At 34.2% G+C, this 18,175-nt stretch overlaps 1 protein-coding gene across 4 annotated transcripts in view; it reads right to left on the bottom strand.

The window, feature by feature from the left end:
• Positions 1-485: 485 nt before the first annotated feature.
• LOC126974953 (somatostatin receptor type 2-like) overlaps positions 486-18,175 on the bottom strand; it is a 147,165-nt gene continuing 129,475 nt past the window's right edge. For 3 of the 4 annotated variants that reach the window (XM_050822711.1, XM_050822715.1, XM_050822712.1), the window contains 3 exons: positions 8,383-8,457; positions 4,038-4,105; positions 486-2,593 (listed from right to left, as the gene is read on the bottom strand). In XM_050822711.1, coding sequence (XP_050678668.1) covers positions 1,300-2,544 — 1,245 coding nt within the window. In that variant the 5' untranslated portion in view covers positions 2,545-2,593; positions 4,038-4,105; positions 8,383-8,457 and the 3' untranslated portion in view covers positions 486-1,299. The remainder of the gene's footprint in view (positions 2,594-4,037; positions 4,106-8,382; positions 8,458-18,175) is intronic. The other variant, XM_050822714.1, reaches the window with a different exon arrangement.

Genomic DNA, 18,175 nt, shown 5'->3' with positions numbered 1-18,175 from the left:
ATCACTAGATTTGTTTCGAGAAATGATAAAACCGTTTTGGTATTTTAACATCTTCCGGGATTTGACCAAATCACTGTTTTTATCATATCCCTGCGAGATATATACACGACTGCAAGATAGAGAATCGTAATCTAGGATGAAATGAGAAATTGATATTTTGGAAATATAGTTCTTTTGTATCGAAAGCTTATGTTGTGTGGCATAATGTGACTTAACAGAACATTGTGCACATACGCAGATGTCTTTCTTGGCACATTTTTATTTATTTTTACAATTTATATGGAGTCGATTATTCTGAAGACGTCATTGCTATCATTGCAGTTAATGAATATTTATTAAAATTCTCTTAAATTATTTTTCTGTTTTAATTTGAAAAGCTAATAATTGAGTGGAATCCTAAGCAGTTCAACTCAAGCCAATGTAATAAGCCTACTGATGTTACTACCAGGAATATAATTATCTCATTTGATAATAATAAAAAGCATTTTATCATATATTCATAATATTTAATTAAAATTAAACAAACAACAGATAGTCATGACTATATACACGATATGTACATTTTTACATGTTAACTGGTATACAAAGATTAATCTTATTCGCCTTGCGAGATTACTACCTAAATATTAATAAATTCATCGTTACAACCCTACGCCGAAACATAACCACATTATTTTGAAACCAGGAGGAACTGATCGTATACAAGTCCAATCATAAACACGATGAAACATAATAACATCGATTATTAACACCAAATAACATATCCGACAACTAAGAAGACAGGGCTCATATCTCCTTAAGCTGTCAGAGTAATAATGTATTTAACACCGACCTGTATAAATACGGCTGGACAGGTTGTTCAATATATTTGACAGCAAATTTTCTGTGCCTATTTGAAGCGCCACTTGCGAGCGCCCAGTGTACTAATTTTGACGTATAATCCAAATGGTTGCGGACGAACGTACAATACTCTGAAGTATTTTTACATTTTGAATTAATTTCGTTTGTATTCCGTGTTATTTATACTTCAAAAATCAACGTTATAAAGTACACAGTTTTTTTTGTAAATAGTTTTCCACCATCTATGTTGTCCACTATCACTAGTTTTAGTACCGCAGACTCTTGCTACATGGCCAACAGCACTAAAATGGCGAATATCAAACAGGCACAAAAGCACTTCGACAGCCGCCAGTCCAGTGGTAAATACTAGAGGTCAGTGGTCTTTAAACTTTAGTGTATAGCAACTATTAGAGTATCCTCCTCGTTATTTGATGGCTTACGTCGGCGATAGGCCCTCACTCAGAGCCTCGTATGTGATACACCGTTTGGTGTGATCAAAGGAGTCATAGTAGATGGTCGAGTATCAAGATGTAATGGCTCGTTAACAGCTATGGACTGAGAAGTAATAGCTGTTGATGCTTCAGATCGAGATCCACCAACACCAGGAGTTTTTCCTCGATCCTCAGATTTAGCTCTTGTCTGAGCTCGTGCAGCCACTCCACCTTTCTTCCTGGGTATCACACTGTTCTCAACATGCAATGCTGCGTTAACGTCCTTTCCGGCCGCACACGTGCAAGCTTTAAGGAAACTTTTCTTGAAATTGTCAGACAGGAATGCGTAAAGGATCGGGTTCATAGCAGAATTGCTATAACTAAAGCATGCTGCCACGAGAAATACGGTGATTGTTATACGGCTGGCGCATTCCGTAGGGGGAGAGTATATCAAAGCCACTTGAAAAGTCCAGTATGGTAGCCAGCACATAACATACACCGCAATCACAGTCAATACTAGCCTCGTCACTTTCCTGTGCGAACGTTTCTTCTCTTTGGATTTATTTTTTGGTCCAACCGTCTTCAGTTTTCTTATAACGAGACAGTAAAAGATAAATATAAGTGTCAATGGAGCTGCAAAGCCGAGAGCAAAAGAGTACAAAGTAAATGTTTTTTGTCCCTTATTAAAATCGCGTTCAGGCCACACGATATTGCACGACAGTCCATTGTCCGTTGGTATCAAGGTTGTATACATAAAAATTGGTGTCATGACTAGAGCTGATGCAGTCCAGGCCGCGGCTGCAACAACACGGGACACAAATGGGGTCCTCATACGTGGGGCTGATATGGGATGACAAACAGCTATATATCTATCTGCGCTCATGATACAGTGGAAAATACTGCTCGTGAATTGATTTATTCCTGTCGAAATCATGTAAGCTTTGCACATGAACCTTCCGAAAGGCCACGCGCCGCGGGACATTGTAATGATCAGAAAAGGGATCCCAATAAGGAAACATTCATCAGCGATCGCCAGATTGACGATGTACATGTTGGTAACGGTTTGCATTTTGGAATATCTTAGGACGACGTATATGACCAGCGTATTTCCCAGTAGACCGACGATACAGACCAGTGCGTACAGAATTTGAGTAACAACATACACGACGGGCAGGTTTATGTTAGGACAGTTCTCATAGGTGCTATTGAAGGTAACGTTATCATCATAGGCATAGTTTCCATTGCCGTACATCTCTACGTCTTCTAACTCCATGATGAATCCTCTTTGGTTTTGATGAACTTTAGTAAGGCGTTTCTATGACCTGTAACAAAAGATATTGAAGCTTGTAAATTACTTTGCTAATAATTTTCCTTTAGCCAGGAACTATGTTCTATTGCTTTAAGTTACAAAAAGAGATTTTTCTAAATCCCAAAAGTATTTGAGTAATTAATTATTAAGCTACTCAAAATGACAGACTATGTGAGTCTGTGCTTAAATACTTTTTGTTACTATTCTCAACTTACCAAGTATTTTACGCTTTTTTTATGAAAATAAGGGACGAGACGAGCAGGACGTGTGATCTCACCATCTGGATGTGTGGCGGTCCTCCACAGTGCGGTTTTCAAGGAGCTTTCTTCCACGTACTACAAAGCTGTGGAATGAGCTTCCTTGTGCGGTGTTTCCGGGACGATACGACATGGGTACCTTCAAAAAAAGCGCGTACACCTTCCTTAAAGGCCGGCAACGCTCCTGTGATTCCTCTGGTGTTGCAAGAGATTGTGGGCGGCGGTGATCACTTGACAACAGGTGACCCGTACGCTCATTTGTCCTCCTATTCCATAAAAAAAAGGACGTTCAGCTGATGGTAATTGATACGCCTTGCCCGTAATAATGCAGTGCCGCCCAAGATTATTGAAAAACCCAAAAGTTCTGAGCGGCTCCACAACTGCGCTCGTCATCTTGATAGAAGATGTTAAGTCTCATTTGCCCAGTAATTTCACTAGCTACAGCGCCCTTCAGACCGAAGCACAGTAATGCTTACACTTACTACTTTTATAACTTATTTTAACCTAACACTTTAAAATAATTACTGTCTTCTTATGTTCACAGAGATGATAACTATATAAGATTATAACACAATATATAAACAAAGCTGTGAACATAAAGTGAGAACTCAATATTTAACATGAATTTACTACAAGTGGGAGGCTCTTGTAGTAAATTCATGATGCCGGCTAGATTATGGGTACCACAACGGCGCCTATTTCTGCCGTGAAGCATTAATGTGTAAGCATAACTGTGTTTCGATCTGAAGGACGCCTTAGCTAGTAAAATTACTGGGCAAATGAGACTAAACATCTTCGGTCTCAAGGTGACGAGCGCAGTTGTAGGTCCACTAAAAATTTTTGGGGATTTTCAAGAGTCCTGAGCGGCACTGTGCCATTAGCTGAACGTCCTGCTCGTCTCGTCCCATATTTTCATAAAAAAAATATTTTGGGAGGTATCTAAAGCATGAATTTAAAATTTATGAGCGAGAACAATGTCAATTCAAAATGTCACACTGTAGATAGCGCTAAGACTAAATGGAAAATATAAATAAGTTTAAAACAAAGCTATGCCGAATATTTATTATTTATAAATTATCGAACATAACTTTGTTCATTTAATAAATTATGAATTCACTTAGAGGATACTTCACTGGGATCTTCGTGACAAAGTTTTTCATTATCGTAAAAGAAAATTAATCATTTATTGACAATTCTTACATTTTGCATAAATTTGAACTGTTGTGTTGATTCTCGCGGCTGCTTGAACTTCCGAACTCCGAACTTATCTGAAATTAAAATTTATCTTGATTATATTATTTTGTTTAAGTTATGATAACCTGAAGTTTTTAGTAGATTTTAAATCAAAAGCTGTGAGCTACATTACACCATTACAAAATATCAATTTCATAATATTAAAAATTTGGCAATTTTTTTTAAGATAAATTATGTTTTTATTAATTTCCCCGAAGACACATTTTTCTAATATGCTGCCTTATATTTTTATACTCCTATAGGAAAGCGCAAGTAGGTTTACTGGTGTTAGGGTTCTTGTACAGGCGTGGAGAAATTCGTTCAAGCATTATTGTGTTACTGGTGGAAGGACGCCGTAGCTAATAATATTACTGGCCTTAAGCTTCACATCTCAAAGATACGGGCCCGACTCGTCAGTTTTTTATTATAGCATAAAAGTTCTGAGGAGTCGTATTACACTCGTCACGTCTTAACATCTCGCGAGTCGGACTCACGCAAGAAGGGTTCCGTACCATTAACGAGCAAAAACGAGCAATAATCAAATTTGTTGTGTGGAGCTTCCTTAAATATTTATTTTATTCTGTTTTTCAGTACTTTTTGTTATATCAGTTCAGTATTTTAACTGTCGAACTATCACGGTTCATGAGATTCAGCCTGGTTATTGATTGACAGACAGACAAACAGACAGACAGACGGACGGACAGTGGAGTTTTAGTAACAGGGTTCCAATCCTACATTTAAAATTGTGTTAATCTAAAGATTAAATAGCAAAAATTGTGACTGAAATTGAAAAAGTAAGTCTATTTCTTCTAGTTCGTAGTCCCGTCATAACACTGCTTTTTGTCTCGAAAATATTTTCCAGAACTTTCGTCTATTTGATTATTAGATTAAAAATGGAATCTGTAAACATTTTCATTATTGACCTTAGCGTTGCTCTAGCAGTACAACCACTTCAATATTATGATTTGATTTTCCATTAACCGCCGGGTTGGGCCAATTTATTTCTCGGAATTATTTAACTATTCGTATGTCATTGAGCTATAAATCTAATATTATAATATATTATAACGAATAATGTTTGAACAATAGTTTATTTATAACCAATAGTATCATTTGTTTGTTTATACTGTAGCTACGCACGAAATTATCCTGCTTACGTTAATATTACGCTGCGTGGAATTTATAAATGTTATTGTTATTGTTATACAATACATGAAAATAAGCAGTTGTTTATACACGGGTTAAATCTATACTAATATTATAAAGCTGCAGTGTTTGTTTGTTTGTTTGTTTGTTTTAACGCGCTACTCTCTGGTACTACTGGTCCGATTTGAATGATTCTTTCAGTGTTGGGTAGTCCATTTATCGAGGAAGGCTATAGGCTATATCAAAATTAGGGATCCGTAATAAATTGCTATTTTGTAACACAAGGTGTAAAATCGAAAACCTATTTTTGCGTGCGCTGCAAAAACTATTGACAATAGAACAAAATGATGTACAGGCTATAATATAGGCAATATTTTATTACTTATAAAACTATCGCGTGAATTATACTTTATATGGCAAAACAACGTTTGCCGGGTCAGCTAGTTATTAATGTGATTATTATTTTGTATGTATAATTACTATATATTAATAATATTAATATACTAATATAATACTGACACACTTTTACACAAATTATGTTTCCCTAAACTAGATATAGCATAGCCTGTACTATAGGTACAAGATAGCGATATATTTAATACAATATACTTACTTAAACATACATAAATACATATAAACATCCATGACTCAGAAACAAACCAAGCAAACAAACCAATTTACCAGTGGGAGGCTCCTTTGGACAGGAAGCCGGCTAGATTAAGGGTACCACAACGGCGCCTGTTTCTGCCGTGATGCAGTGATGTGTTTCGGTCTGGCGCCGTAGCTAGTGAAATTACTGGGCAAATGATACTTAACATCTTATGTCTCAAGGTGACGAGCGCAATTGTAGTGCCGCTCAGAATTTTTGGTTTTTTCAAGAATCCTGAACGGCACTGCATTGTAATGGGTAGGGCGTATCAATTACCATCAGCTGAACGTCCTGCTCGTCTCGTCCCTTATTTTCATTAAAAAAAAACAAACATTCATATTCACCACAATGTAAATGTTTGCACGGAATTCGAACCAGGGACCTCCAGCTCAGTAGGCAGAACCACTGGGCTATATAATATGTCGTCTATAAGAAAAGATATAATAAGATGTATGTCTCTTCTTCATTAATTAATGTTTAGTTTAATTATTACAATTTGTCACCCATGACAGGCATGATACAACAATTTTGGTTCTTTTAAACAAGTACAACATGATTGTAATATGCAAGTAAAACATCGAACATATGTCCGAGTACATTATATACTGTTCGTATGGTTTATAGGAATATTCTGTGAATACAGAAAATATAAATATAATAAGAAATTTCGTTTATTTCAATGATTGCATATACATTATAGAGGTGGAGTCTTAGGACACTTGTATTGGGAATATTTCACAACTTCCTCAGCGGATACATAATATTTGATGAACAATATAGAATAATAAAAAAAAAGATTTACAAACTAATTTAACAATTATCATACAATTAAAACAAGTCTGAAATCTGTATGTTTGTGTGTGTTAGTGTGCTACCTATATTGGGGTTCCATCTTTAGACTGCGTTTGCTTGTCATGATGATATGAAGATTTTCCACTTTGTCATAAGCAAGACAAGTTAGCCAATCATTTAAAGCTTTTTTGCAAAGATATAATGTCACAGCATATATTTTAGGTCACGATTTATTTTATTATATAAGTTAGATGAAAGATTACACATTATTCATTCGTTAGATATGAGATCAGATTGGCTAGATCACTTAATGTTTTGTATCCTCTGCCGCATTTATCACGGGCAGTGTTCCGAATAACAGTTTGAACTAATTCCTGCCGCCAAATCTACCTTCACACGACACGCCACAAATTAGGATATCATCCCCAGCTTTCAAGGAACTTTCTTCCAATTACAACCAAACTATGGCTTCCTTTTGCGGCGTCTCCAGGATGATATGACATGGCTATCTTCAAAAGACCTGCAACGCTCTTGTTATTCCTCTGGTGTTGGAAGAGAATGTGGGTGGCGGTGATCACTTTACATTATATTCCCCTCTTCCATGAAAAGAATGTTAATAACAGTACCAAAATTGTATCTATATCTATTCATAGCTGATAAGCATTTACATATATTGAAGCAAACTTATTAAGATGGAGTGGCTTTAAAAGTATACAATAAAATAATCATTCTGCGGATAATGTAAAGGGGATATCGAAAGTTTAGATCAAATTAAACATAAATATATTTAAGTCACAGATTTAATAACACAGAAATTGATCATGAGAGTGAAAAGTTAAATGGAATAATTTAATAATAGAATAATAATAAAATCGCTAATAATAGAATCTTGACGTGTACAAATAATAGGAGTAATGGGATTTTCTTAATTCCCAGTCTGACAATTTTATTGTAAGGGCATAATATTTATTTAACCAATACAGCCCCTATTCTTACAGAGTGACCTATTGCGATCGAGGCTTGACTTAAATTTAAGTATTTAAATTAATATACATATAAATCCTAGAGCTACTACTAACACCTACTATACTAGATTATTACTATACTTATTACTATTACTAGAACATACAACAACTACTCTAATTTTAAACTCGTTCAGTGTGCAAGCAAACAAGTCTATCCTATGCGAAAGTTCATTTAAATTTCGTAAAGTGTCTGTAAAAGGCGGGTCTCGCATAAGATTGGTTCTCGCTCACGGAATTACGAGCAGCTGCTGTCGCCTTCGCCTTGCAGTGCGTCCATCCGGTACCCACAGACCTATTCGCTCCAGTAAGTAATATGAAAAACAGTTATCCGAAAATCTGAAAGTACTATCAATAAGTAATATAATTCGATGCAATTTTATAGATCAGTTTAGTTAGGTTCAGTCAAGCGTAACTCTACTAATATTCACGACGCGGTAATTTTATCCTTAAATATGAGGAGGAAATAATTGTAATTAATAATAATTTGTGATAAATATTAAATTGTTTAATGATCAGTAAAAGCGATTTCGTGAGAACTGTTTTTTTAACACCTAAACCAACAACAAAACAGAGCGTTACAAAGTCTTTGAGCATGAGTGTTTATATGTCATTTAATACTTACAAAATAAAATGCTCGACGAAAGAGTTTGTCGAAAAATACCTTAAATTCTTATTATTTATTTAACGTGTTTTCTCTCACCGGGACATAAAGCGAGGATTTCACTCAGTTATCGTAAGTCGGTCGCCACACGTTGAGATGTTGCGTCATCGCTATCTGGAACAATTACAAGAATACGTGAGCTCCTGTCGCTATTTTCTTCGTTTAGTAGAACCTTACAATAATGTTAGCATTTCACCCCGAATTTACTCTGATATAAGCTATAAATATGTTGGTAGAATATTATTTTCTGGAATATTATTAGTTTACTTATATCGATGATATTTCGATGATATCATTATAATAATTATCGTAAATATTTCGAGTTATTTTGAAAATAATTAAACTAGTCATGGTGTATCAATAAAATAATCAAACATATATTTTATTTTAATAATATTAGTATACATATAAAAACAAGTAAAACAATCGAGTCTTGGGGCCCGAGACGTGGAGAATATACACAGTACAATCTACGCGCTTTAAAAGTGCAACCTGGAAGCCTAATTGCAGGCAGCTATTTCGGTCAACGGATCAGCCTAGCTATCCAATCCGGAAATGCTGCCAGTATTCTTTGTACACTACCCCATAATGATATACGGCAACGCTCCTGGGCAACGGAAGTGTGTCGAGACTGTCGATGTGAGAGAGACATCGCCTTTTATCACTGACCTCTACTATATAAAACAAGTAATGACAACCTCAAATAAACAAACATCTATTTACAAAAAAATGTGTTAACAGAAAATTACCAAAATTAATTCAAAATGCAAAAATACTTCTGGCAACCATTTCTATTATACGTCAAAATTAGTTCTCTGGATGCTCGCAAGTGGCGCTTCAAATACGCACAAAATTTGCTGTCAAAAATATGGAACAGCCTGTCCAGTGGTATTTATACAGGTCATGCTTTTATAGACATCTTCACCCTGTTCACTGTCAACAACATAGTAAATATGATATAGTATATAATATAATTAATTATATAGAATATCTATAGCCAAGGAATGAGTAAGGTGAAGAATTTTGTTTTACCGTACGTTGTACACATTCTTTGATCTATTTCAGGTCCCATATTTCATCAGCTAGCATAACAAACTGTTATTAATTTTAACATGAACAGACAGAACAATACGTTATATGTTTGTTTGGACTGTACACTGGAAATAAATTATCACATCTGTCTTTACATTTGTACTCTGTGATTTGCACAGAACGCATTATTAAAGAGAATAAAAGGGATTATCTGGGATCAGAAGAGACCTTTTTTTATGGAAAAAAGAGGACAAACGAGCGTATGGATCATCTGGTGTTAAGTGCTCATATTCTCTTGCAACACCAGAGGTATCACAGGAGCGGCCTTTGAGGAACGGGTACGCGCTTTTTTTGAAGGTACCCACGTCGTATCGTCCCAGAAGCACCGCACAAGAAAGCTTATTCCACTTTTGTAGTACGTGGAAGAAAGTTCCTTGAAAACCGCCCTGTGGAAAAACGCCACTCATGCAGATGGTGGGGATGATATCCTAACTTGTGGCGTGTCGTGCGAAGGTGGAATACGGCGGCAAGAATCTGGTGAAACAGCTCTTCGGACACTCCCCGTGATAAATGCAGTAGAAGACACACGATGAAGCGACGTCTCTACGCAACGCCAAGAGATCCAGCCGTTCACCGAGCACTGGGTCTCCGACAATTCGAGCTACTCTGACATTTTCACGAGGAGTGCTCAGAAGAGTTGAGACCAGACTCTGCTCAGACAGAGCTAAGACCAGCAGCCAAACTTTACCGCGGGAAATGTCGTCGAAATGCGAAATTCATAATCATAAAAGTTTTTATTTAATTAATTATATTATTTTTTGCAGCTGACCTAAATCTTTTAATATACGTCATTTGGTGGTAAAGCTGCACTGCTTGTTAAAATAGTTTTAACGCTCCAAAAACATTAATAATTATTTTATTGTAATAATAATCGCCGTTTCATTCACTTCAATACTTTGTTCATAATATTATTCAAAATAAACGTTTGACGACTCTCAGAATACCCCAGTGGTGATCCTGACTATTGAGCTAAGAGTCCCGGATATGAATCAAGTACAAACATTTGTATGATTATTATTAATGTTTGTTTCTGAGTCATGGATACTTATATAATATATGATTAAATATGTTTATTGTATTAAATAAATAGTTGTCTCGCCCCCATTATAGTTCTGGCTATGCTTAATATGCCTAATTCGGGGCTAGTAAGATTAACTTCACTGTACTTATAGTATATAATAGTCTTGTATATATTGTAGCTGTTTCCCATTAAAACATGGTTAAAACTACTTTTTTTTAAATTAAAACCTAGCTAAATTTGGAGCCGTTTCCGAGATTCAGATTATATATATAAGAATTGCTCATTTAAAGATATTAGATTACGTTAGAATATACGCGAATGAAAATTGAGCAGAAAAATCTATACGACAGAGTTCTGTAAAAAACAAAACCCACACATATATTTGTTGTAGTTTGGAGAGCACCCGAAGCGATCGTAAACCCAGTTTAAATCTTCATTACTCACGGACGGACAGACATAAACACCGACTGTATCGCCTTATTCCGATACAACGAACACTATTACGTTTTATTTCTCCAGTCTCCACCTAAAGCAAGTTATTTACTTTACGGTTCTTCGTTAGATTTAATTACCAGCCACCCCTTATAATGCGATTATCTCTGATATTAAAACCTTTTTTAATAAACTTCTGGCTTTCTGTACATTATTTATCTTGTTTATGTTCCTCATCTATATGGTATGGTGGCTCTAGTTTTTGGATTACACACAGACATTCTTCTAGAAGTTCAGAATCTTGTTCACACACTTTTCTTTTTTCTTCTTATGAGAAAACAAGGGGCGAGACGATCAGGACGTTCACCTGATGGTAATTGATACGCCCTACCCATTACAATGCAGTGCCGCTCAGGATTCTTGAAAAACCCAAAAATTCTGAGCGGCACAACAATTGCGCTCGTCACCTTGAGACACTATTTTTTAATTCATGTTAAGTCTCATTTGCCCAGTAATTTCACTAGCTACGGCGCCCTTCAGACCGAAACACACTAATGCTTACACATTACTGCTTTACGGCAGAAATAGACGCTGTTGTGGTACCCATAATCTAGCCCGTTTCCTGTGCAAAGGAGCCTCCCACTGGTAACTATCACTTCTCGGAGCGACGTCGTATTTACGCGAGTATTTGCCCATTGATTGGGCATTCGTGTATATTCCAGGATAACATAAGCCTCTCCTCTTAGACCAGAAAACCTCGGCACCTAGGGCGTTTGCTCCTATACTGAAAAGTTCCTATAGTGTTTGTGAAGAGGTATGTGTCCAGAGTCCACCATAATGATAGTATCAATATATTACAAAACTAAGTGAATGTGCAGCGTTTGTCCAGGATAGTAATGAAACCTATATTTAATAAATCTTTGAGTTCACTGCGATATAGATTTAAAATAGTAATTCTGTTTTCTGAGTTAAAGGGATATATACCGCTTGGTATGACAAACTAGATTTATTTATTCGTTGAGTGAAAATATTATGCTTTATTGACTTAAATCTATGCATTGAACAATATTCATTCTTATTTTCAAATAGGCATATCTTATAATTTTCCATTTTCATTATTATACTATTATTATTTTCTGTGATTAACGAGATTGTTCCACATTTAAATAAAATACTTTTTAAATGCATTGAACAATATTCATTCTTATTTTCAAATAGGCATATCTTATAATTTTCCATTTTCATTATTATACTATTATTATTTTCTGTGATTAACGAGATTGTTCCACATTTAAATAAAATACTTTTTAAATGCATTGAACAATATTCATTCTTATTTTCAAATAGGCATATCTTATAATTTTCCATTTTCATTATTATACTATTATTATTTTCTGTGATTAACGAGATTGTTCCACATTTAAATAAAATACTTTTTAAATGCATTGAACAATATTCATTCTTATTTTCAAATAGGCATATCTTATAATTTTCCATTTTCATTATTATACTATTAGTATTTTCTGTAATTAACGAGATTGTTCCACATTTAAATAAAATACTTTTTAAATGATTAAAATGCGTGTTATTATAACTGTGTTTTAAGATTAGTTTTTGCGTGAAACTTTTTTATTTTTTTATGTTATGAAAAAAGCGGGACGAGATGAACAGGACATTCCGCGGAGGGTAATTGATACGCCCTGCCCAATACAATGCAGTGCCGCTCAAAATTCTTGAAAAGCCCAAACATTCTGAGCGGCACTACATTTGCGCTCGTCACCTAGGAGGCATAAGATGTTAAGTCTCATTTGCCCAGTAATTTCACTACCTCGGCGCCCTTCAGACCGAAACACAGTAATGCTTACACATTACTGCTTCACGGCAGAAATAGGCATCGTTGTGGTACCCATAATCTAGCATCCTGCGCAAAGGAGCCTCCCTTACTTGAATGGTACCTACATTTTCATTATTATTATTTTAGCTAACCCGACATTTCGTAACCTTTTCAGAGGGACTGGGTATTCTATTGAACAGGTACATCTAAATACGCAGAATCCTAGAATCAGAATAAATTAAAGTTAAAATTAATACTAAAAGTTTTGAGCAATATTAATGACTAGCTGACCCGGCAAACGTTGTTTTGCCATATAAAGTATAATTCACGCGATAGTTTTATAAGTAATAAAATATTGCCTATATTATAGCCTGTACATCATTTTGTTCTATTGTCAATAGTTTTTGCAGCGCACGCAAAAATAGGTTTTCGATTTTACACCTTGTGTTACAAAATAGCAATTTTATTACGGATCCCTAATTTTGAAAAAAAAAACATAGCCTTCCTCGATAAATGGACTACCCAACACTGAAAGAATCATTCAAATCGGACCAGTAGTACCAGAGATTAGCGCGTTCAAACAAACAAACAAACAAACAAACACTGCAGCTTTATATATTAGTATATATAAATCAGGAGATTGTAATTCAATTTATTGAGTGTTGACATAATTTCGATGAAATCAATTAGTTAGAACCACATTATACGCACATCAAGCGATGTTATACTTTGATTGATTTGTCACGTCATGTGATGATTAACAGTGGTATTGGAAAAAATGTTAAGTGAAAGTGATAGTCAAACTCAAATAAACTTTATTCAATTAGGCGTAAACTTAGAATTGTCGACTTAAATGAATTTCAACTTAATTTACTTTAACATAATAATATGTATAGTTTAAACATTAAAAGAATAATATTATGCGTATGAATGCGAATTTAATATATATATATCTATTATTATATTATGTTATTATCGGTTATAGTGTTTATTTTATGTTTGGATGTGTATGTGTGCGTGTAGTGTGGTTTGTGTATATGTGCGTGTGTTAATGTACCTATTTGTTCGGTTTATATTGCTCCAGTAACATTTTTTGTATCTAGTGTATCCATTAATATTTTAATAATTTCTGTTTTGAAGCTATTTTTACTGCGATTATGAATGTCGACATTCGAAAAAACTTCGTTGTAATGCTTACAAATTCTGTTAATGGGAGAATTTTTACCATAGTTCGTAGTGTAAAATGATAATGAAAAAAGAGGCGTATTTCTCGTTCGTTTTAGTGGTACATTGAAGTTAATACTAGCAAGTAATGTTGGGGAGTCCAGAAGATTAGTTATTATATTAAATAAGAACATTGTATCTAATAACGTTCGTCTGTCTACTAGTGAAATTATATTATGATGCATGCAGCCATCTTTGTAGTTGGAAAAAATTTTATGACGAAAGTTAAGGTGCCTTATAAATTTAGCTTGAATCTTTTCAAGTTTTTCAATATATGTTATATAATGGGGCGACCAGATACAACTTGCGTACTCTAAGACACTACGCATGTATGCATAGTAAACAGATTTAATACATGCAAGTAAAAATGCAAGTAAAAATTAATTAGTAAACTATATAATCAAAAATTTTACTTCTATAAAGTTACTAGCTGATCCAGCCCAGCCAACGTTGTATTGCCATTAAAACTAATAAAAAAAACGTGTGGTGTCGTGGGACACCACACGTTAGGAAAACAAAGTAAAAACAGTAACAAAAAAATAGGAACAAAATTCTTTATTATAAAAATATTAATTTTACTGATTTACTAAAAAAAAATTGGGCAGATTCCACTGAATTCCACTGTCTAAAATAAAAAAAGTGTGTGTATACTAATGCACGCAAGAAATTATACTTCAATGGCGTGACAAAACAAACCCTTAAAATTATTTATTCGTTGTGCTATTCTACGTCTGTAGAAAGAACATTATTGTAAAAATCGTGAAATAAATTATTGAACATTAACAAATACGGCTGTATTGGCTTGAACCCTTTGCCTGTCCTAATAGTAGACGAAAAATCCATAAAATTTAAATAATGTCGCAAACGTCAGAAAATTTCTGAAAACTTTTATTTTTAGATGACGTTGTGCGCGAAGATATTTATCTTCAACAACATCAAAAAGGTATACATAATGTACATATTTAGCTTAAATATGATTTAAATATTCATTTATTGTATTTTGGTTTGGTTTGGCCTTTTTACCAATGCTCTAAAAAATAAAATAAACAATCAATGTAATTTGTCACAAATGTGTCAAATGTCAATAATTGTTGCTTGTCAATTATTTATATATAAATAGTAATAATCTTACTTTCCAGTTTTTTTCCCGGGATTTCTCCGCATCGTCCCATCGCCCAAATATATTTTGGGCTTTAAAAAATAGATGTTGACCGATTCTCAGACGATTGCAAGCAAAATTTCATACAAATCGCTTTAGCCGTTTCGGAGGAGTTTGTTAACAAACACCGCGACACGAGAATTTTATATATTAGGGATAAAGATTATAATTATAACTCCTTAGCTCTTCAGTGAGCTGACAGCAATAAAATATCGAGCTATTCTCTAAAATAATTTCAACTTCAACTCTCTAAGGACAAAATAAAGCATTTTATTGAAGAATTTGAGAGTGGCAAGAAGACGTCAAACTAATATGTATACTTTAATAAAATTTCATCAAGTACAAAATACTTACAACATAAATTCATATCTGTCAGAACCATAGATAAAAGTGATAAAAATCTATTCTCAAATAAAGCTTTGAAAGGCTTTAGTTGTCGCATTGATGCTGCTAAATCTATGAATATTTTCGGGCAAAGATAAATATGATTGAAACAGTGAAATAAATTTTGATATGACCTGTTTGATGGAGACGAATTCATTCTATTATATTATTTTGTTTTTTATTTCTTTATTTATTTAGGGGCTTTTATATGTATGTTCATATGAGCTCCATTATAATCTAAGTACATTTACACTAAAAGAAAAGAAAAACAAAATTTTTAACAAAACAAAATATAAAAATAGTTAATAAAAGGAAAAGCAAGTTTTAAAGTCTTCAACCAATAAGACTTATGGATTCAAACAGACTTATGGCATCCTTAGATGCAGGACGGGCAAGTATATTTACAAACATGCCCGTATCAAATCTGTTTAAACCCATAAGTCCTACAATTTCGTCTCTACTAGACTGAAATCGGACACATTCATTTATTACGTATTCAACATCCTCAATTATTCCACATGAATCACATAGAGGTGACTACGCAATTTTCATCAAAAATTTAAACTTATTCAAAGGCATGTGTCCGGATCTCAGTCTGTGAGCAATAACAATCAACCTCCTTTTAATCTTTATATAATATATGAGGAGGTATACGAGGAGGCTGAGAATGCATTTGTTTTCCTTAAATTTGAATTGTAAATTGATATAGTCACTTTAATAGAACTAGAACTTTTGAAAGTTAAATAAATATATGTAATATTTATATTTTTAGGTTTCCGTATCCTCAAACGGAAAATTACTAACCCTTATAGAAAAGATCACTTTATATCCGATTCATCTATCATGCTGTCATCTTAGGAACGCTCGGAGGTATCGACTTGAAATTTAAACTATATAGTCAAGTCTACATTTTCTTGAAGAAAAAGCAAACTACTTAGTTAACGAAAAAAGAGATACGGCTGTTTATGCCGCAAAAACGTACATTTCAACTCTGTCAAGGGAAGCAAATTTTATAGGGTACTAACGGACCCGACGGATGATGTCCTGTACACACGTATTAAAATTGAAAAATCAGTCCAGCCGTAAGGAGGATTTCAATAACATAAATCAATCAATCTAAGCCATTCTATGCTCTTATTCACTGTAACACACAAAAAATCATCAAAATCGGTCCTGCCGTTTGGGAGGCACTTCAATTGTAAACTAAATCATTCTCGAATACACACAAAAAAATCATTCAAATCTGTCCAGGCGTCCACTGACAACACACGTACAGAAGAATTATATATATATAAATACTATCCGCTGACCTAGAACTATGAAATTCGGTAATTAATACCGGCTTATACTACAAGTATACAAAATCAAAAGTTTTATAAATAAAATACACATCTAGTATGGTATTAAAGGGCTTCATTGGTACAAGCTTAAACAGATAATTATGGGTAGCTACCAAATAATATGTAAAGACCCTCGGTGGGCGAATCTGACTGGCACATGTCCGGTTATAAACCTTGCCAATGCCAATTTTAAGAATAATCTTTCTTGTTATTAAAGAAAGTCCATTACTAGGTTCCGTTAGTAATCACCGCTTAAGTTTCCTCGGTTATCCAAGCCGGAATCCGGTAATAGATCGACTTAAGTACACCGTGAAACCATACAACAAAAACTCCAAGAAATTAATTCATACAAAGCTGTTTGTCGTCGAGTTTAAGAAAGACGAACAAGGGTAGGCAGATTGCTATTGCTCTTGTTGACATTATAAATCTTACATTTGCATTACCAGTCATTATCTGTGTTCAATTCAAAATCAAATATTCAAAATAGGATTTGACATCACTAATTGAAAGACCAAAACTACCACTCCTTCTGAAATTAATGCCTCAGACGTGAGAAGAACGGATGCTAGAAACTCAGCGGGCCCTTTTCTTATAAATAATATATAACTTGACAACAGTTGCTTTATGCCCAAGTCTTGGTAACATTAAGATGTTATAACAACATTTCACCACATAAACGTTTAAAACAATTCTTAGAATTTCTAAGCACTTTTGTTTTGTACATTTCATTTAATTAAGTAACAGTTTCTAAAATTTCGCTAATATGCCTCTGTATATACCTACATTACATTTTCAAGAACATAATATTATAACGTGTTTGATAACAGCTACAATATATTTCCTCAATAACTTCGCCAATACTAATCAATTCCTAAGATGAAAGAGCCCATTTAATATTGGATTCGAGGGCAAACGAAATTATTTCTTGAGTATAAATCTTGCTTTCAAAGGAAAAATGATCTAAATATGTGAGCAGCAAGTTCGTCAATGTTGTTAGCGAATATTGTATTTGGAGAATATATTATTGGTACGTTAAGAATAACTTGAATGAGTAAACACATTTGATTGAGGTTTGGTATGTGCACCTATTGGGCACTTGATGCCCAATCATGAGTAGGTGCTGTTATATTATGGTTAACTTTAATTTTAGTTTTTCTATTGTTAGAAGTCATAGTGGAAGAAATGTCATGAGACGTCATTAAGGAAGGGATCACAAGCAGTAGGAGTAGTCGTTTTTGGTGTTTTCATAGTTACCGTTTGGAAAGTCAAACTGCCTTTTTTTGTAATTTCAATTTGATCTCAGGCTGCTAAAAATATCATATTTTTGAATTATAATAAAGTTAAAG

Source organism: Leptidea sinapis, chromosome 34 (genome assembly GCF_905404315.1).
Source record: "Leptidea sinapis chromosome 34, ilLepSina1.1, whole genome shotgun sequence".
Lineage (NCBI taxonomy): Eukaryota > Metazoa > Arthropoda > Insecta > Lepidoptera > Pieridae > Leptidea > Leptidea sinapis.
Note: the sequence above shows the minus strand (reverse complement) of the source record. Positions and strands in the feature narration are given on the sequence as shown.